This window comes from Lithobates pipiens, unplaced genomic scaffold (genome assembly GCF_037356315.1).
Source record: "Lithobates pipiens isolate NorthernLeopardFrog02 unplaced genomic scaffold, aLitPip1_a1.2 Scaffold_19, whole genome shotgun sequence".
In the NCBI taxonomy this organism is placed as follows: Eukaryota; Metazoa; Chordata; class Amphibia; order Anura; family Ranidae; genus Lithobates; species Lithobates pipiens.
Window position 1 is genome coordinate 76,727,610 of NW_027507764.1, and position 22,244 is coordinate 76,749,853.

At 41.9% G+C, this 22,244-nt stretch overlaps 1 protein-coding gene across 1 annotated transcript in view; it reads left to right on the top strand.

Moving 5' to 3' along the window:
• The window catches only part of PLXDC2 (plexin domain containing 2), an 811,301-nt gene that overhangs the window by 432,003 nt on the left and 357,054 nt on the right, over nt 1-22,244 (top strand). The window contains exon 4 of the mRNA XM_077490934.1: nt 12,454-12,523. Coding sequence (XP_077347060.1) covers nt 12,454-12,523 — 70 coding nt within the window. The remainder of the gene's footprint in view (nt 1-12,453; nt 12,524-22,244) is intronic.

Consider the following 22,244-nt stretch of genomic DNA (forward strand, 5'->3'; position numbering starts at 1 on the left):
ATCAGCAGGACCGGTACCGGTATCTGCTCCTTTGCGCAAGGAGGAACAGGATGAGCGCTGCCAGAGCCCTACAAAATGACCTCCAGCAGGCCACTGGTGTGAATGTCTCTGACCAAACAATCAGAAACAGACTTCATGAGGGTGTCCTGAGGCCCGACGTCCTCTAGTGGGCCCTGTGCTCACTGCCTGGCACTGTGGAGCTCATTTGGCATTTGCCATTGAAAAAAAGAATTGGCAGGTCCACCACTGGCGCCCTGTGCTTTTCACAGATGAGAGCAGCTTCACCCTGAGCACATGTGACAGATATGAAAGCATCTGGATAAGCCATGGAGAACATTATGCTGCCTGTAACATTGTTCAGCATGACTGGTTTGGTGGTCGGTCAGTGATGGTCTGGGGGGGCATATTCATGGAGAGATGCACAGACCTCTACAGGCTAGCCAATGGCATCCAGACTGCCATTAGGTATCGGGATGAAATCCTTGGACACATTGCAAGATCCTACACTGGTGCAGTGTGTCCTGGTTTCCTCCTAGCACATGACAATGCCCGGCCTCATGTGGCAACATTATGCAGCCAGATCCTGGAGGATGAAGGAATTGATAACCCTGAATGGCCCCCACACTGAACTAAATCCAATAGAACACTTCTGGTACGTTATGTTTCTGTCCATCCAACGCAGCCAGGTTGCACCTCAGTCTGTTCAGGAGCTCAGTCATGCCCTGGTCCAGATCTAGGAGGAAATACCCCAGGACACCATCCATTGCCTCATTAGGAGCATGCCCCGACCTTCTCAGGCATGCATGCAAGCATGTGGGGGCCATACAAACTGCCGAGTACCATTTTGAGTTGCTGCAATGAAATCTCAGCTAAATGGACTAGTCTGCTGCATCATTTCTTCACTTTGATTTTCGGGGGGGGGGGGGGGGGGCTTTGAATTCAGCCCTCTGTAGGTTGATAATTTTAATTTCCATCAAACATTATAGCATCCTTTCATTCCTAACATTACCCAGTCCATATCAGTATATATATCCAGTATGATATTTATCCCCATTGAGATCTGATGTGTGTTCAAGTTGTTCCTTTCATCTGATTCTGACGGAACACCTGCATGTCTGGGCTAAGGGCAGATGAATTCCAGGAAGTATTGTAAATGCTACATGAATCATGTGCCCTTACTCAAGATGGCTGCAGCTATAAATGCTAGGGAGGCTTTTTTTAAAAGGTGATTTTTCAGCAAACTAAAGCAGGGAGACATGGATAGATGGGTGAGTAAAGGAAAGTCAGGTCCCCATGCTGGCCGTGCTGTGTGGCAGAGCTGTATAAATCTTATGTCTGCATGGACAGAAATACTAAATCCTTTGACTGGTAAACAGCTATCATAGATGTACGTATATAATTATTTTATCTGTGTGTCGTTTTTTTTTTCCTGGAGTTTGGCTTTAAGTATAGTTGGCCTTAGAACATACACTCTGAAAGCTTCACATTTCATTTTGCGTCTGTCCTAAATTTTAATTTTTAGTTATAAAAAATGTTCTGATCACCCATCACCAATGCATAATTTATACATCTTTTGGAATAATTCAGCAGGTACAGCATCTGCTGGGTATATAATATGAACAGCTGGAGGGTCATATGATCACGTTTGGTCGTATTCCAGAAATCTCTCAGTTGCCAGTCACAGACACTTGTGCTGTTCAGTTCTACTATAAAGGTATAAAGCAGGACTGCAGACCCGCTCTATGAAAATGGAGGGAAAGGAAAGCGTGTCTCCTTTTGTTATCCAGTAAAAGAAAGACTTTGTCACTGCATGGCAGTATAGACAAAGAGAGGAAAAATCTGGTTTCTATCACTGATACTCCACATGGAAAAGCAGAGCGAATTCTGTGCTTCATTTTGTCTAGTGAAATTCAGAAAGTGATTCCTTAACCTCTTCCCACTCGGCCTATAGCAAAATGATGGCCGGGCAGTGGTTCAGTTATCCTGCCTGGGCGTCATATGATGTCCTTCAGGATAATAGCCAACGCGCGCCCGTGGGGGCGCGCATTGTGGTGATCGGTGCTGCGGTGTGTTAGTTTAACACACTGCTTCACCGATTTTGGTAAAGAGCCTCCAACGTGATCAGCTGTGTCCAATCACGGCTGATCACGATGTAATCAGGAAAAGCCGTTGATCGACTTTTCCTCACTCACATCTGACAGACGCAAGTAGAGAAGAGCCGATCGGCGGCTCTCCTGACAGGGGGGGTCTGCGCTGATTGTTTATCAGCGCAGCCTCCCCCTCGGATGCCCTCACTGGACCACCAGGGAAGCCGCCAGGACCACCAGGGAAGGGGGCAACATGTGGATGGCCAGGTATGTACCCCATGGCCATCCACATGTGTAAATGAATGCCCAATCTGTGCCAATCAGTGCCCACCAATGGGCACTGACTGGCACTATTACCATCAGTGATGCCCAGCAATGCCACCCATCAGTGTCATCAGTGCCACCCATCTGTGTCCATCAGTGCCACCTATCAGTGCCCATCCATGCCAATCAGTGCCTGACTATCAGTGCCCAACTGTGCCACCCATATGTACCCATCAGTGCCACCCATAAGTACCCATCAGTGCCGCCTATGAGTGCCCATTAGTGCCACCTATGAGTGCCCATCAGTGCCGCATACCAGTGCCACCTATCAGAGCCCATCAGTGCCACCTATCAGTGCCCATCAGTGCTGCCTATCAGTGCCCATCATCAGTGCCCCTCAGTGCCACCTCATTGGTGCCACCTCATCAGTGCCCGTCAGTGCAGCCATATCAATGCCGTCATTGAAGAAGAAAATGTACTTATTTCCCAAAAATTTTAACAGAAACAAAGAAAAACTTTTTAGTTATCTTTTCAAAATTTTCGGTATTTTTTATTTGTTGCGCAAAAAATAAAAATCACAGAGCTGATCAAATACCTCCAAAAGAAAGCTCTATTTGTGGGAACAAAATGATAAAAAATTTGTTTGGGTAGAGTGTTGTATGACCGCGCAATTGTCATTCAAATTGCTACAGTGCTGAAAGCTGAAAATTGGCTTGGAAAGGAAGGTGTCTAAGTGCCTGGTATTGACGTGGTTAAGGTTGAATAGTTGTCACTAGACATGTGTACTGCCCAAAAATGTGGTAGTTTTCGTTTCATAAATTTTTTTTGGGGGGGGGTTCATTTTTTTGGGTCATTTCTTATGATCGCAATTCGTAAATTCAAAAATTTGCAAATTTGTAAATTCGAAAATTTGTAAATCCAAAAATAAGAAAGAATAACTAACTAACTAATAATAACTAACTATTCAATTATGGGTATTGGAATTTCCTTTCAAATTTGGCTGTTAGTGAACGTAACGAAAACGTAACAAATACAAATTCATCCGAAGTTATGAATTATACGAAATAACGAATGCCCCATCTATAAAAATGGAACAGAATGAATTAATAATAAATAATAATAAAAAGTTTTTATTATTATTATTATTGTTATTTTTTTATTATTAATACAGCATTCGTTATTTTGGATAATTTGTAACTTTGGATAAATTCATATTCATTACATTCACAAACAGCCAAATTTGAAAGGAAATTCCAACACCTATAATTTAATAGTTAGGCTGGCCATAAATGGGTCGAATTTTGAAAATAATTTTCTTTTAAAAATCTTATCTAACAATTTTCATTCGAATTTCGCACCATTAGTGGGCTGCAGCAAAATGAAATTTTCCTGTGGCAGTCGAATTTGAGTAATCGGGCATGTTGGAAACTTTTTGAAAAGCAAACGATTTTTTAAGCAATGATGGGAGAATCGTGCGAGAAATTAAATTGAAAAAGAAATGCACATGAGTGCAAGAAAAGAAAATTCCCGGAAAGAAAAGAAGATTCCTGGCCCGAAAATCTTTTTCTGTAGCAACATGAGGTGAAATTGAAGGCTTGGTTGGTCGAATTTCAAACTCAATGGTGGCATCATCGGATCACAAAGCACACAAAATTGCTGATTTTCAAAAGAAAATTCTTTCGAAATTCGACCATGAATGGCCAGCCTTATGCCATGTAAACACGAACAGTTTTTCCGTCGGGAATAAACCCTGAAGGTTTCTCCAGCGGAATTCCGCTCAAGCTGTCTTGCATACACACGGTCACACCAAAGTCCGACTGTCAAGAACGCGGTGCCGTACAACACGTACAATGGGACTAGAAAAAGGAAGTTCAATAGCCAGTAGCCAATAGCTTCCGTCTGGTACTTGCTTCAGAGCATGTGTCGTTTTTGGTACGTCGGAACAGCATACAGATGAGCAGTTTTCCCGATAGGAATTGGTTCCATCAGAAAAATTTAGAACATGTTCTCTTTCTAGGTCCGTCATAATTTTCGATGTAAAAAGTCTGATGGGGCATTCACACGATCGGAATATATGATGAAAAGCTCCCGTCTGACTTTTTCTGTTGGAAATTCTACTCATGTGTACACAACATTAGTAATAGTTGTTATTATTAGTTATTATTTCAAATTTTCGAATTTTCAGGTTTTTGGATTTTCACATTTCGAATTTATGAATTGAAAAATTTGTTAAATGGGTTTTCATTAATTTGGATATTTCCGAATTAATGAAATTGTCGAAATTTGTTAAAAAACAAATTCGTAATAAAACGAATTGCACATGTCTTGTTGTCACTGATATCCTAATACTTACGGTACATTCGGGACATTCCTAAGATCCTAATGGACCAGGGGCAACTCTGGGTACACATTCAGGCTGGTACCATGATGACCACTTTGGATAAAATTTAATAATCTTTTTTCCTAAACAAAAGCTAATGAGTCTAAAAATTGAAATGTCACATTATGATGACAAAATAATTAATAGATGAACTACAAAGTAGATAAAATCTGTTTCAAATTTTATAATGCATAGAATGTATCATCTTCATATCTCAAAGGAGACCCAGGACACTAGCATAAGACCTAGGGCATGGGCTCTGGTTGCAAGGGTCTAGCAATGCCCCCATTACATTGATTGATATTTTCATATCAAGGTTATTATTGGGTATATTTAGAATGGATTTTCTGGAAATGTATTTTTGTCAGAAATTCGTCTGTTGTTATTCGCCTGACACTTCTCAGTCACATTCACCCTAAATATGAAAACACCAATATGCACCGGGTGAATATGACAGCCAGTAAACCAGTGAAAGTTACAGTTGCAGTAAGTCGAGAAAGAGGGTTAAACTAGAGAATAAATAAATTAGCTGTCCTGAACTCTCCATAGTGCTGAAACTCTGTGGTTTCAGAACCAGGAAGAATTCATGTTTACCTTTTTTATTTACTATATGTAAAGATTTGTGAAGAAAAAAAAAGAATGCCACCGTCAGACATAATGAGCTTTGCACACCAGATATGCAAACTTGTATCCCTCATAGCAGGGTGGCAGACAACCCCCTGCCACGTGGCTACCAGCTTGCATACCCTTCAGTATTCATGGGGTGCTTTGAAAGGGGTTTTCCAAAAAAGGATGTTCTTCTTACACCACTGCTGTTCAATGCTAGCAGGCACTGGATTCTTCAGCACCCCAGTGCACAAAAATGGAGAGGGGCCTTATGTGCGTTTGGGCTTGTAGGGTCAATTGCATAAAGTGAAACGAATAGAGACACTTTTCTTTATTATATGTACACTGAGTGTGAAGAGTGAAGCTTACATGTACTGCAGAGCGGCTCCTCTGGGCAGAATCATGTACCTCTACGTCATTCTGTCCTTCCGGGTCAGCGGAGCGCACACACACTGCTGGTGACCCACTCCTGCTGTGATTAGACACCGCCGATCATTCTCGACAGAAGCAGAACGGCGATCTGCCTATGTAAACAGGGCAGATCTCCATTCTGTGACAAGGGAAGACAGAGATTCTGTATTTCTGCTAAGCAGGAACATGGATTTCTGCTTTCCCACAGTACAAGCACCCACTACACAGTTAGAAAGCACTCCCTAGGGACACATTTACCCCTTTGATCACCCCTGATGTTAACTTCTTCCATTCCAGTGTCATTAGTCCTGTGACAGTGCATATTTTTTTTAACACTGATCACTCTAATAGTGGTACTGGTCCCCAAAAAAAGTAGCAAAAGGGTCACTTACTGTCCGATATCCAATAGATTGTAGACGCTATAACAAACCAATTTATATATGCTAATTGCGATTTTTTTTTTAACCAAAAATATGTAGCAGAATGCATATTGGCCTAAATTGATGAAGAAATTCGATTTTTAATTTTTTTTTATTGCATATGTTTTACAGCAGAAAGTAAATAATGTTTTATGATTTTTGCGCAAAAAATAAAAACGGCAGAAGTGATCAAGTACCACCAAAAGAAAGCTCTATTTGTGGGAAAAATCTATTTTATTTGGGTACAGCGTTGCATGACTGCACAATTGTCACTTAAGTAACGCAGTGCTGTATCACAGAAAAATGGCCTGCTCATGAAGGGGGGTAAAACTTTTTGGAGGTCAAGTGTTTAAACACATTGAGGGGGATTTACTGAAATTGAAGAGTGCAAAAATGTGGTGCAGTTCTGCATAGAAACCGATCAGCTTCCAGGTTTTTTTTCTTTTTTGTCAAAGCTTAACCACTTAAGGACCAGAATGATTTGTCCCCTTCCTGACCAGGCCATTTTTTGCGATACGGCACTGCGTCACTTTAACTGACAATTGTGTGGTCGTGCGATGCTGTACCCAAACAAAATTGATGTCCTTTTTTCCCACAAATAGAGCTTTCTTTTTTTGTGGTATTTGATCACCTCTGCGGTTTTTATTTTTTGCGCTATAAACAAAAAAAAGCGTCAATTTTGAAAAAGAAAAATATAAAAAAAAAATTTCTTCATCAGTTTAGACCAATATGTATTCTTCTACATATTTGTGCAAAAGTTGTAGCAACTACAAAATAGGGGATAGATTTATGGCATTTTTTTTTTTTTTACCAGTAATGGCGGTGATTGGACACTTTTGACACATTTTTGGGACCACTGACATTTATACAGCTATCAGTACTATAAAAATGCACTGATTACTGCGTAAATGTCACTGGCAGGAAACACTAGGGGGTAATCACGTGGGTTAAATGTGTTTCCTGGGAGGTGTTTCTAACTGTGGGGGGACTGGACTGACTGAATCGCTGTTCCTAATCACCAGGAACAGAAGACCATTCTCTCCTCCCCTGTCATAATGGGGATCTGTCTATTTACATTGACAGATCCCTGTTCTGGCTCTTTGTGGAGCGGTCACGGGTGGCCGGTGGTCCGGCGCTGCGCCCCCTATAACTCTTAAAGAGGCTGATGTACACCTACGGCGACTCACCCAGGAGAGCCAACCTGCCACAGTATAATGATGGCGACTGGTCCATAAAGCGGTGCCCCCCCCCCCCCCCAAAAGAAAAAAGCCGCAAGTTACACATACTGCAGCTGCTGGCTTTTAATAATACCTGACACTTACCTGTCCTGGAGTCCAGCGATGTCGGCACCTCAGCTGTTGTTTCCATCAGCTGTCGGGTGCTGCCGCCGCCATTTCTGGTAAGGGTACCCGTCAGTGTAGCCTTACGGCTTCACGCCGGGAACCCTACTACGCATGCGTGAGGCCCCTCTCCTAGCCCGGGCGACAGGGAGAGGAGGGAGCCCTGCGGTGATATCACGGGCCGAGGTCCAGACTCCCGGAAGTAGGAACAGGATACCTGTCAAAGACAGGTATTCTGTCTCCTCTCCCCCTCGAAAGGTGCCAATTGTGGTCACTGGAGGGGGAAAGGAGACAAATGAGTGGACATTCCACTTTTGCGTGGAACTCCGCTTTAACCGGTTCCCAACCGGTGCACGCCGATGTACGCCGGCAGAATGGCACGGGCAGGCATATTGGCATACAGGTACGCCCAATCTTCAATGCCGCCCTGCCATCGCTCACGTGCCGCCGCGCTCGCGTGCCGGTCAGGACCCCCGTGAGTCCGGTCGCGGGTCCCGCGGACTCGATCGCTGCGGGCATACCCATGATCGTCTCACGGGACGGCTGAATGGAGAAATGCCGTTGTAAACAGCATTTCTCCATTCTGCCTAGCAACTAGTGACGCTGATCTCTGCTCCATGTGATTGGAGCAGAGATCAGTGTTCACTAAATGAAAGCCCAGCCCCCCACAGTTAGTAACACGCCCCTAGGAACACTTAACCCCTACACTGCCACCCACTGGTTAACCCCTTCACTGCCAGTGTCATTTACACAGGAATCACTGCATTTATATAGCGATGTGTCCGCCATAATGTCACTATCAAAATAAAAATTGCTGATCGCAGCCATTACTAGTAAAAAAAAAAAATTAATAAAAAATTATTAATAAAAATGCCATAAAACTATCCCTATTTTGTAAACGCTATAACTTTTGCGCAAACCAATCAATAATCGCTTATTGCAATTTTTTTTACCAAAAATATGTAGAAGAATATGTATCGGCCTAAACTGAGGGAAAAAAATGTTTTTTTATATATTTTTGGGGGATATTTATTATAACAAAATGTAAAAAATAATTTTTCAAAATTGTCGCTCTATTTTTGTTTATAGCGCAAAAAAATAAAAAACGCAGGGGTGATCAAATACCACCAAAAGAAAGCTCTATTTGTGGGAAAGAAAAGACGTCAATTTGTTTGGGAGTCACGTCACACGCCCGCGCAATTGTCAGTTAAAGCGACGCAGTGCCGAATCGCAAAAAGTGGTCTGGTCTTTGACCAGCAAATTGGTCCGGTCTGTAAGTGGTTAAGCGGTTAATTGAACAAGCTGAAGTAAGAAGCTGATTGACTACAATGCACAGCTGCGTCAGATTTTGCACTCTCCAGTTTTATTAAATCAACCCTATTGTTTCGTATCACAATTACTTTCAGTGTTTCACTTATTTGTGTACACAGCAGCAGCACAGTACAAGAACTATTTTATTTTTATTTTCATTTATTGTGGTGGTGAACACACATAGGTGATTGCAGCAGCTGTTTATTACAGAGATTTTTTTGTATTACAGTTGGGATTGGAATGACAACGCATACATTTTTTTTTGGTTTAGTTTAACATGTACAGTATATGACATCTACCTACCTCCATAGGAGACATGTAGGTGATCATCTCTGGTGAACTTTTTTTAGGGGTCCTTTCCATACAATGTCTCCTCCTCACGTGAAATAAACATGCCCACTGTGTATGGTAGTAATATAATCAGAATGAGGCTGATTGTCCTATAGTTCACATTCTGCATAATTCATTCTTTCATGGCAATGCTGACATCTCCACCTGTGGCTAAATGATGTTGTGTTCCACCAAGAATAAGACTTCCAAGAAAACTATTTTATTCAGTGATAGACAGGATTATTTATCAACATGCAATATTAATTGTGTCAGTCTGCTTTGTAACCCTTCACACCACTGCAATATGTGCCAGATCATTGAAGTCCTACAATATTCCAAGATGTGAAATAATGTAGTGGAGGATCATATGGAGGATCATACACTGAACTTCATTGACTCTTGCCTCTCAGGTTGACTCTAGACTCTAGCCTCTCGTCTGCCTGCCCTTGACTCTAGCCCCTCTGCTTGACTCTTGCCTCTCAGGTTGACTCTAGCCTCTCACTGCTGCCTGCCCTTGACTCTAAGCCTCTCTGGTTGACTCTAGCCTCTTGGGCTGCCTGCCCTTGACTCTAAGCCTCTCTGGTTGTCTCTAGCCTCTTGGGCTGCCTGCCCTTGACTCTAAGCCTCTCTGGTTGACTCTATCCTCTTGGGCTGCCTGCCCTTGACTCTAGCCCCTCTGCTTGACTCTTGCCTCTCAGGTTGACTCTAGCCTCTCACTGCTGCCTGCCCTTGATGCTAGCCTCTCTGGTTGACTCTTGAGGTCAGATATTAGAACAGATGTAAAGAGAACCTCTCCACCCCATGATATTACAAGTTTAACCCAGGGAAACATCACCATCTATATAAATAAATATCATGCCCTCATACAGTTCAATGATGGACAACTCCATAGTACTCTGCAATACAAGGGTTTTTTAAAGCACACAACTTAAAGCTGCATACTTAATATTGGTCCAGTTCGGCACAATGTAAGTTTGCATCTCTCATACCCGATGGGCCGCTGAGAAAGCTGACAATCACTGTGGATGTCAGTGCTACTACAATGATAACCACTATCCTTTGGGTCCTTTTGGGGTTCTGTGCAAGTGTCTTCCTCTCTTCATACTGGTGTTTATTTTTTTTTTATTTTTTTTTATTGAATGAATGAGGTTCTCTCATTGGATGAGGTGGGAAGGAAGGGCAGTGATATCACAATTTCCACTATGTCCAGTCAGAAAATGCCCGGTATTCACTGAAAGAAATACATGTCATTCTCTGGATTGTGGTGGTGCCAAGCAAGTGACCTCCTGGAGTGCAGAGGGGAAGTTGCTTGCACAGAACCCCAGTGAGACCCAGGAGATTTGAGATTTTGGAGCAACGCTGACTACTACAGTCATTTTTGTCTTACCTAGCAGACCATCAGGTGTGGGACCTGCATATTTTCTTTGTGCCAAACTGGACCAACGTAAGTATACAACACAAATCATTCCTGAACTCCAGTTTTAAAGATTATAAAGCAAATAAATGTACAATTCTTATAAAAGACTGTGATAATAATAACCAGCCAGATGATGAGTGTGAAAAGTTATATATAGTCATCCAAACCTAAACATGTTAAATATAAGCCAAATTTAAATGTTCATAGCACACCAATCAGTGGAATATAATCTTTGTAGACCATCCTGCAGGACTAGAATACTCGTGCCATTTAGGTGTCTTATGAAGAGTCCTGTGAACCCTAAATTCTAGGATTCTGCAGTATGTAAATATAGATACTTCTTTCAGCTCCCCCACCCCACATACACACACCATCATATTGGCCCATCAGTACAATAATTGGTGTTAATGGCCAACAGAAAGGTAATAAGTTTAAAACCCTGTGATACCATGCACTTATAAGGTTTTATATGTCTTTGTATGCAGATAACACAGCCACCTAAAGAAGACTGTGACTTGCTTGGTCAAAAAGCATTGGGAAGTTTTTCTGTGGCAGGATCTTTTGTAAAATTTTCCTTGAGTATACCTGCCTACATTTTATGTTATTATGATTGATGGGTTATAATGAGAATGTTTGTGACCAGAGCTCATATTATTTATTTTAATATTTGTATAATAAACACTTATATACACTAATATATATTGAAATTTGCTTGATAGTTTGCTGCAAATAAAAACCTTGATTTTCTTCTGTAGTGCAATATTTGGGGTGTGCAGGCTTATTAACTCCATGTTTGTCCCTAGATTTCAACAGAAAGGTATAGGAGGAGTAAGGGAGCAGGCCAGCTCAGGACTGACCCCTGAGATGTCGAAAGGTCATTTTAGCTTTGGAAGCCATTTTAGGAAATGTATTATTATGGCAAATGTACTTTAACTTATTTTAGCACCTAAAGTGCCACAACATCTATTAGACTGGAATTATAAGAGAGCAGGGGTCTCCAAACTGTGGCCAGAGGGCCAGATGGGGCCCTTTGCTTGCCTTTATTTGGCTAGCAAATCCATTCCATCTACTGACACCAACAATGGGGTATAATTCCTGCCACTAACAACAATGGGGCACTATTCCTCCCAATGACACCAACAAAATGTACACTATTCTTCCCTATGACACCAACAATTCAGCACTGACACCAAAGATCAGGCATTGTTTAATCCCACTAAAATCAGCACATTTTCTACTCCCACGGGCCACAGTCCACCCCCCCAAGTCTGAACGACAGTAAACAGGGCCTTTGTTTTGAAAGTTTTGAGGCCTCTGGGATAGAGAATAGGATACACCTGAGATAGGCAATAGGATACACCTGGGATAGCGAATAGGATCCAAAAAGGATATTGTACCTGCTATAAAACAAAGTGCTAAACTGTTGCAGCCAATCAGAGTGCAGCCGTTTTCCAAAAAAATAAAAAAGGGGGGTTATGACTTATTGCTATGAGAACTAGAGACTTTCCCTTTCTTCTGCTCTACAGGCCCACTGTACTGACCTTTCTCTTTGCTAATAAATACTAGATTTATGTACAAGTTTCAATATCGATAGTACAAAACATGGGAGGATTTGCTTTTTTCTCAGATTTAAGGTTAAACTAATTTGATGATGGAAAAATACATTCCGAGTATGCTAAGCATTTCCTTTTACAGAAATTCGCAATTACACTGGCTGCATTGTTTCTATGGCAACAGCTTCAAACTAGGTCTTATTACCAGCTAAAATGAAGGAGTGTTTGGTGGAATAGAATGAATAAAACACTTTGACATAAAACTTTAATTCAGCATTTTTTTTCACATACAAAAAAAAAATGACTTTTTTTTTTCTTGATATTGTCCCTTGCAGAGAGTGAACCTGTCATTTGATTTTCCATTTTACGGCCATTTTCTGCGTGAGATTACCGTGGCGACTGGGGGTGAGTAGTTTGACTTTTCCTGTTCAACTTTGAAATGCTGTGTGAGTTTCCTGCAGGGGCTGAATAAAATAATACACCTGTGGTGCTTCTTTAGTGATGGGAAGCAAAAAAAAAGTTAGATGATGCTTTGAGAAAACAGTTTTCAAGAGAAGTTAGGAGTTTAAACCCCGGGAGAATAATCGGTATGCTTTATAATAGTCAAATGATTGAAAGCTTTTAAGCAGAAAATTCATTTTTCATGGTTTTCTACCGATGATTATATTTTCCTCTTCTGTGCTTTCTGGACATTTCCCAGCAAGCAACTGGCATATCCAGTGCGTGCCCAAATTCTTTACCTTGATAAGATTTTATTTTATTTTTTTACTAAAATGTTATTTAGTACTTTTCAGCCCTGGTAGGAAAAATACATTGTATGGAGACTGAGAGGTTGATGTTTCGAAACGAGTTCTTGACAGTCACCAGCAGGTTATATTAGCCTGTGCCCTCCAAAGACTTATGGGTGATATTATTAGGTGCCTCTTCATAGCAGAGAGCAGCACATTTTTTATCCTTTTTTTAAAATGCAAGTAAAAAATAGGAAACTGGGAGGAAGGCCTCAATGAGAGAACCTCATTTGGTAGACCATGTATGTCTGGTACCTCATCCTAATCAATGATATACAAAATAATGAACCCTAACAAGCTAAATACAAGGACTATAATGGTACCCATTTTTTGTAAAAAGTATAAAAAAATAATCATATTTAACACGCACAGGTGTATAACACGCACATTCATTTTAAGAGGGAAGTTCAAGGAAAAAAAAACTTAAATTTTAAATAAGGAACTTTTGAAGCAAAATAAGGGTCAGTGCCCATCTGCAGCCACACCAATGCCATCAATGAAGCCTGATCAATGCCCATCTGCAGCCTCACAAGTGCCATCAATGCAGCTTCATTAGTCCACATCAATGCAGCCTCACCATTGCCATCAATGCAGTTGCCTCACCATTGCCATCAATGCCATCAATGCAGCAGCCTCGCCATTGCCATAAATGCAGCAAACTCACCATTGCCATCAATGCAGCAGCCTCCCCATTGCCATCAATACAGCAGCCTCACCATTGCCATCAATACAGTAGCCTCACCATTGCCATCAATGCAGCAGCCTCACTATTGCCATCAATGAAGTAGCCTCACCATGGCCATCAGCGCAGCCTGATCGATGCCCATCTGCAGCCTAGAAGGGACGAGGGGGGGGGGCAGGACGAGCACCGACAGATTACATAGAGTGAGAATCTCCTATGATAGACAGAACAGTGGTCCAATGGTGGCCCAGGAGACGGGACTTCCTATTACAGAGGCCGCCAAGTAAACTGGAGATTCTCACTGTATGTAATCTGACGGCTCTCGTCCTGCCCCCTCCCTGTCCCCTCTGAGGCAACTAAAATTGAATTATTGGCATATAACATGCACACACCATTTGCACCCAATTTTCATGGTGAAAAAGTGAGAGTTATATGCTAATAAATACAGTATTTATTATATGATAAAAATTTCACATATCAAAAAACATACAAAACACACAAAAACTGCACATTAAAAATAATCAAAACCATCTAGTACTCCTTGAATACAGATTCTTGGTGGCCCCCCTGTACCGCAATTCACGGTGCTCCACCAAAGGGGAGCCACCAAGACGAAAATCCCACTGGCTCACTCGGTGGAAATCCCACTGGTAAATTTATTGTGTATATCTGGCATTTGACACACCCTTAGGCTACACCCCTCTGACACAATTAAGTCCTAAGAGCCTAAAGGCTCGTACACACTATAAGAAAATCGGGCGAACATTTTCATCAGAGGAATCATTGCACAATTTTCTGATAGTGTGTACCCAACCTATGAAAGCCAATTTCAGCCTTCCGAATGAAAATTTCCAAAGGGACAAACGCCCCCAAATTTTTCTAGTTCGGGAAACAACTTTTGTTTAATGTGTAGTGTTTTTGTACAATTTTTCTCATGAGAAAAATCAGAAAACAAAGACTGCGCATGATCAAAAGGAATTAACACCAAAAAAAATGCCTTTGGCCGCGTACACACGCGGGGACTGTTCGCCCAACTTTGTCCGTCAAACAGTTTCGGCAAACAGTCCGCTCAAAATTAGCATGGACGGACATGGCCACACACAACGGACGAACAGTTTGCTGAAACCGTGCGCGATGACGTGAACGGCACGTACGACGGGACGAAAAATACGACGTCCTATACACTGCATTATAACTTTCGGCGTGAAAATCCTTTCTGAGCATGCGCGCAACTTTGTTTGACGAACAAGCCTACACACGCGGGGACTGTCCGCTGAAACAAGGTTTCAGCGGACAGTTTTTCGGAATTTACGAAAAACCTTGTTCAGCGGACTGTTCGCTGAAACTGTCCGCTGAAAGCCCACACACGAGCGGACTGTCCGCTGAAACTTGGTTTCAGCGGACAGTTTCAGCGAACAGTCCCCGCGTGTGTACGCGGCCTTTGTTGTACAAGAATTTTCGTTCATTATTTCCTTCCTCATTTCCGACTTGTTCTCATCCGCCTGATGTTCTTAGGGTATGTACCCCACTTAGGCTGGGTTCATAGTAGATGCGGTGCAAATTAACATCAAATTTGCTGCAAATTTGGCACCACATCTAAATCGCTACCCGTCCATGCGAACCGCTTGTGGAGTGTATGTTAAATTAACGACACCACCCCAATCGGTTTGCAAAATGCAGTGCGATTTGCAGAATCAGATCGCATGGGTGTGAACTCCCATGCAATCCGATTTTTGTGCGGACAAAAAAAGGGTCCTGCACCAGTTTTGTGCAAATGCAGTGGGATTTCAGCCATACAAATCCATAGCTCAAATCACATCCTGGAGGCACCGCATGTAATTTGCAGAGGAATATGCTGCAATTCCTGTGCAAATTACATGCGGTGTCCTACACCTCATCAGTGTGAACCCCGGGCTAAGAGGGGTGAAACATGTCAGAGGAGTGGGACTTAAGGGCGGGGACTGTGTCAACAGCCAGCTATACACAATAAACTTACCAGGGATTTCTGTTGAGTGTGGCTTCGTTCAACGATTTTGCACTCTTGAAGTTGGTTAAATAAAGGTAAAAGTGAAAAAAGGGTGATGAAATGTGGGCTGTGATGTGCATAGCCCTGCTGTGTAAAATAGAGTATGAATATTGTTATCTGCTATAAATGACCAACCTAAGCAGACCTTGCTTGTTGGTGCAAGGTCCACTTTAAAGAGGAACTGCTGTCTGCTCACATAATTTGCAATGAAAACATCTTTGCAATTCTGAAGCTTCCCTCCATCCACTTTGCATATTATTTTATATATACTGTGACTCTGTACTTGCCAAATATGCTGCAGAAATCTCCCTCTCACTTCCTTGATTTACACAGATACACACTTCCAGCTCTGCAGCTCTCATTGGCCCTCTTATTACCCCCCCTCCTGGCAAACTGAGAGAGAGAGCTGAGCATAATGTCATAAGCCTAGGCGTTTTACCAGACAAGAAACAGTAAGTGGGCTGTATAAGGTATTTACTGGCAGAAAAAAATGTTTTACTATCCAAAGTTAAAACAACAATGGCAGAAGATTTAATAGATGGAAAAATGAAAAAATGACTGAAGGTTTGCTTAATACTGTTATGTAAAATGTAAAATACAGAGCACAGTGTGAAGTAAAGCAGTATCTGCTCTCTGCTATACATGTAGTATAAATATACCTATTGAGCTAGACAAGCTCCAGAGACCTGTACTTGGAACAGTGGACTTCCCAAGAGGCTGCTTTAAAAGCTTAGAGCAGTGCAATATATTTTTTGAAGGTTCAAGAGAGGTTTATTTGTTCTTCTTCTGCAGTGAGGTTTGTCAAATTGATGGTGACCTGTGCTGCATTTTCCACAATGGTCATGTGGTTGGAGAAGACGTTATGAACAATTTCAGCACAGAGTGAATTGCTGCTCATTGTTCCATTATGTTGTGTATAAGGAAGATCTTGAACCCAGTGGGTAGCATGTGTTTGGTTCTGTTGCTTCTACCATAATCAATGTTGGGCATCAGAATCTGATCTTTGAATCTTCTGTGGGCTTTGTTATTAATACCTCTAAGCTTGTGCCTCTTTGGTTTAATCTTAACATAATGGTACAACTGGTGATGAATGATCTTTTTTATCCATAAGTGTGCACAGGGGGTGTTCCAGGTGTTCCGGCAGATTCTGCCTGCTGATATTGCACCAATGCCCCTGAATGGAGCTTCTAAAAAAATAGTATAAAATAAAAAAGATTAAAATAATAAGCTACTGACACTGTCCACGGCCCTACTGACACCAACCTCTGCTCTACTGAAAAGTCCATGTTTTAATACATTTGGGGTGCACACCCTAATGCAATAGGCTGTGCACACCTATGTTATCATCCCTTTCTTAACAGTCTTGTGCTTTATGAGAGGTCTAAGAGCCACCATGGTGACAGTCTTTAGCATTCTCCTTCTCTGTAGACAGCCTGAGGTAGCTCATATGGACATCTGTAAAATTATATCTGCTGTGTGGAGCTGGCGGAACCCCACAGAGTTCTTTCTGCTTATTGCAGGTAAAAGGGCTTCAGGATTCAAGGAGTACATGAGAAGTGTCACTCTTTCCTCTACAAGTCCCATCATTCAATGCAAAGTAGAAGCTAGCTGGATGAAACTCAAACATTCAAAACATTTTGCTTCTTCCCTAGGTATCCTCAGCTTCAAGTGTGTAATGGCAGAGACTGCTGAGGTAGAATGCAAAAACTGCTAAATCTTCTCAGCTTCTCGTTTATTCCAGTTCTAAACCCTGTCCTCATTTATCCAAAACAGGCCATGTTTTCTAAAATACCAAGCCATTGACTCTGATTTAAAGCAATTGTGCAAGGAAAACCTGAAAAAAATGGCCTGTTTGGGGGTACTTGAGGACAGAGGTTGAGAACCACTGATCTATTCCACCAAGAGAGGGACTGGAAAAACAGAGAGCTGTAGAGCGTTGAATGCACGGACTTGTAGAGCACAGAAGAGTACCTCCTGTGTGCTTATTGCTCCACAGGAGCCTGGATTGTCAGTTAGTAAGGGTGTAAGCGGCCACCATTATGTTTGATTTTAGCAACAGATTTACAGTATGTTCAGCAGATCATAGCAAAATGGAAGCGCATATGGAAAAAAGGTATAGCATTTAAGTATATTGCTGCTTTAATAGTTGTATTATGCTCAGAGTCATTACAATATTCATTGTCTTTGGAGATGCCTTTCATTTGTTAAACAAATTAAATTGGGGACCCCCTAAAATAGAATGGTTACAGTTTTTTATGTCACACCTTTTTTCAGCTACTGTTGATCAAATCTATACTTTCAGTAAAAGATATATTACTAAAATAATTGTAGTGCTACAAGCACAACACAGTTCCCAATTTGTGGGTAAAGTATAAAAGATGAGGTTGCATTGAGCAAATAGATACCAAACAAGTCAAGCATCTAAACTTTGTGTGTTGTGAAACGGCAAACAGCTAAGGTACCAAAAAGTGTCAATAGGTGATGCTTTGAGGCTGGGTTCACACTGATGTGATGTCAGACATTGCATGCGATTCGCACTGCACATCACCCTGAACCCACCATGCATCATGTTGTGTGGATGATTTCCTTCAGCAGGGACAGGGAAGCTGGTCAGAGTTGATGGGAAGATGGATGTACACGGCAATCTTACAATAAAACCTGTTAGTCTGCAAAAGACTTGAGACTGGGACAGAGGTTCACCCTCTAGCAGGACAATAACACTTGTAGCAGATGACATTTTGGACAAAGTGTCATTCATGTGTAAATTTAGTTTTTGCTTCAGAACAGTAGTGGGGTTCTGAGGGTTAATTATGTAGGTTAACTTTGACATCAGTTTGGCTGGACTGAGATCTGCTTGGTCATGTGTACAGTGAGGTGCACATGCCAAGCCAGAACCAGGCCTGGTTGGACGTTTTGGGTATCAGCCTCCTCGCAGCCAATCAGTGGGTGTGATGGGCCCAGCTGAGGAGTCTGGGAAGGGGGAAGGGGTACTTAAGATGTTGAAGTCACATGTTCAGTAGGAGTTTGTGAGGTCCGAGCAGTCTGGTCTTGTTTCCTGGGGTCCCCGTCACGGGGTGTTCGATACCCCGCAACATGCTTCTGTTGGTTAGCCCCAATAGACCCGCCTGGTCTGGGGTAGGGATCTGTCTGTTCCCGAGTCTCGGAACCGGCTTGTCCGAGGTGCAGTAACTGAGGGAGGATTCTAGGTGTCCGGGTGTGCTCTCGGCTTGGAGGGGCACCACAGCTCGTGAAAGTGACCAGGGGAGGACTCTTCGGAGAAGGGCCAACAAGCTGGCATCCTGAGAAGTGCCTGGTTATTGAGTTGGGAAGGACATTGACGAATCCATGCTTTTTCCAGTACTATCAAGGAGGCAGAGAACGTTCCAGGTACTGAGGAAAAAGGTTCCTGTTCACTTTCAGTTACAACTTGTTCAAGGTCAGAGATTGTACAAGTTCTGAATCAAAGTGCTGACTGCCATAATCTCTGGCTAGAGATTTGTTTAGCCTTGAAGTGGCCAGCGGCGAGTGGGTACTCTCTGGGTGGTACTAGAGACTTTGTTATGTCTGCAGTTCAAGGTACCTGAGTTCTTCACCCTTGCCCTCTGTTTCTATACGGGACTGTGTTGTTGGATGTTACCTCTGCAAAATAAAACCTTTCAAAAGCACTTTATTGGTGTCAGCGTCCAAAGTTGTTGGGTATCAACCCTGGGAACCCCTAGACATGGAAGAACAAGTCAAGCGGAGGTAACCGGTAAGCCCGTAAAGTTAAGGCTGCCCTACAAATGGTTATGGCCGCTACACACTAAACACACAGCCAGATCTGCAATGGAAATAGTTTAGATTAAAGTGGTAGTAAACCCTTACAACCAACTTTGACCTACAGGTAAGCCTAGATTAAGGCTTACCTGTAGGTCCAAGAAATATCTCCTAAACCTACACTGTTTAGAAGAAATTTTCGCCGAAAGGCACCGCTGTCTCTTGGGGTAAGAACCATAGATATATCCTGTGTTGTTAACCTTTCCCATGTACTTCTGTTTTTCATTCCAAATGATTGTCTTGATATCTTATTATATATATTTATACCTCTTTACAGATGTATATGTTTCCTGAAGAAGCTCATTTAGAGCGAAACTAGTAGAAGTACGCCACCACCTGTACCCGTTTGTGAATTGTTAAATGTTTTTATGATTTGAATAAACTTTGTCTGTATTTTAACTTTGGTTCAACAATTCTATACCAATATTTCAATATGTACCGCAATAGTCCGCTAGCTCGCTTTTGTTTTCGGTAGGTCTGGTGTGGGAACTAGACCCCTCGGCTTATATTCTACTTAACCAAATTGACGAGGTTCTTATTTTATTTCCTTTTGCATTTATTAGGATTTATTGACAAAGAAGGTGATCAAATACCACCAAAAGAAAGCTCTATTTGTGGAAAAAAAGGATATACATTTACTTTGAGTAAATCTTTTGAAGGTCAAGGGGTTAAATAACAACATGGCTTGTGTAGTAATTGTACAGTATATGCTTTATTATTATTTTTTTTTTTATATATATCTTTATTTCTATGGAAGTGAAAAATAAGATCAACTTGAGTGACAGGTTGAAGGGAAATTTTTAATTTTAAGTTTTTCAGTTCCAGTCCCTAAAGATAAACTCACAGCACTGGCTCTGTTACAATGCAGAGACGATATATATATATATATATATATATATATATATATATATATATATATATATATATATATATATATATATATACCGTGTGTCATTAGTGGTACTAATTGTATAATTAGAGCTGAGTTTATTCATGCCTGCTGTGAGATCAATGTATTCCTCGATAATCACATTAGCTGCTTTATGTGCTTACTCTATCAAAGAATAATATCTTAGGCTGAATTCACACCTGAGCATTTCATTTTCAGGCATTTTCAGGGTGGTTTTTCTGCAATTTTTAGAGCGTTCCTCTTCTTCCTGCTTTGTGGGTAGTGGTGGTGTGGTTGTGAAGGTCAAGTTTCTGTGTGCTCCCTATGTTCTCTCTGATTTTTGGAAGATGTCTGCAAAGAACGGTTTCCTTGTATGTTCAGCAGCTGCACTACAGATGCTTGAGAAAGAAGAGCAAAAGAACAAGCGCAGATATTGGGTCCATCCTGTTATTGCCAATAGAGAACAGCATGGTCAGTTCTGGGCAATTTACGGTGATCTCTGAGTGCGTGAAGAAAAATTCTTCAAGTAAACACGGATGTCTGTTAAAAGGTAGGTTGATCTCCTCAACTATGCACAAGTTTGTACAATCAGAATGTGTGATAGATTATTTACCTACTAACTTTTCATATTCTATCCTACAGTTTTGATGAGTTGCTTGGGTTACTCTCTGCACATTTGTAGAGAGAAGACACCTATTTTCGGAACAGTATTCCACCGGTGGAAAGACTCATCATCACTCTGAGGAAAGCAGCATTAACACACCTCCCCACCACACTCCCCATACCTCTCTCCAAATCCCCATCTCCTACTCCCACTCCCACTCTCTACCCCTCTCTTCTCTCTGGAACATGTTAGATGTTCCACCTAGTTTTGCCAGATGTCCAGGATTCACACAGACAGTCTGGGTTTTGACTCATGTGTCTGGGTTTCAGTCTGCCTGAATACCGAACACATTACTCAGATAGGGCTGTGGCTCTCCAAGTAACCAAGATAGTCACATACAAATCTGTTGCCATCTAGGAGCTGTGGGCGGCTGTCTGGGCACAGGTTAGGCATTACTGGGGGGCTGGGCGATGATGTCAGCAAAAGGAATTTAGTCATACGCACTGTTCATCATGGTGCACTTCACACGCTGCATTACTACTATTCTAGGGTCACCCAAAGGTGTTCCAGGTCTTTAATAATAATATAGTGTATACGTAGTGGACGTAGATGATTGTGAGGGATGCATGTAAGTAGATGGATGCGTGGAAGTCGATTGAATGGACTGCATGGCAGAGTGAGGGTAAGAATGAATGGGACTTGAAAGGTGGGGGGTATATTGGGAAACTAATTGAAATGTATTGGTGGAATAATGGTCTTGTTGGTATGAGGAAGGAGGAGGGGGATAAGAGCTGGGTGGGTAATATGGGTAATTAGTGTAGGGAGCAGGTGGTGGTGTGAATGTGTATGATGATGATGGAGCATGGTGATGAGGTGTAGGATAAGGAGGACTTGTACTGTAATGATTTGTTGATGGGACAGGTGGAAGTTGGGAGGGTGTGGTTTTGGAAATGAACGATGAAACTATGTTCAGCAGTGCTCTATGCATTTAAACCTAGCTAAATTGGGGGAAAGCATTACAAACTTGTTCAAGCTTTTTAGAAATAGAATGCTTGTGCTATCCTCAATTCATTTAGAAAATGCATCCATTAAGTCTATGAGATGGTTGAATCTGTCCTGCCCCTGACTCGAACGGACCTTGTCAACGAACCGCTGACCACTCCAGCTGGTGGGGTGACCTCTTCAGCCGGAGGGGTTACAACATCAGCCCAAGGGGTCACTCCCCCCCCAAAGAAAAAATGATCGATGTGGTTTAAAAAATTTCTGGTGGCATGTGAGGCATTGACTGGCTAGCTTCTTCATCAGGGCATTCTGAATTAGG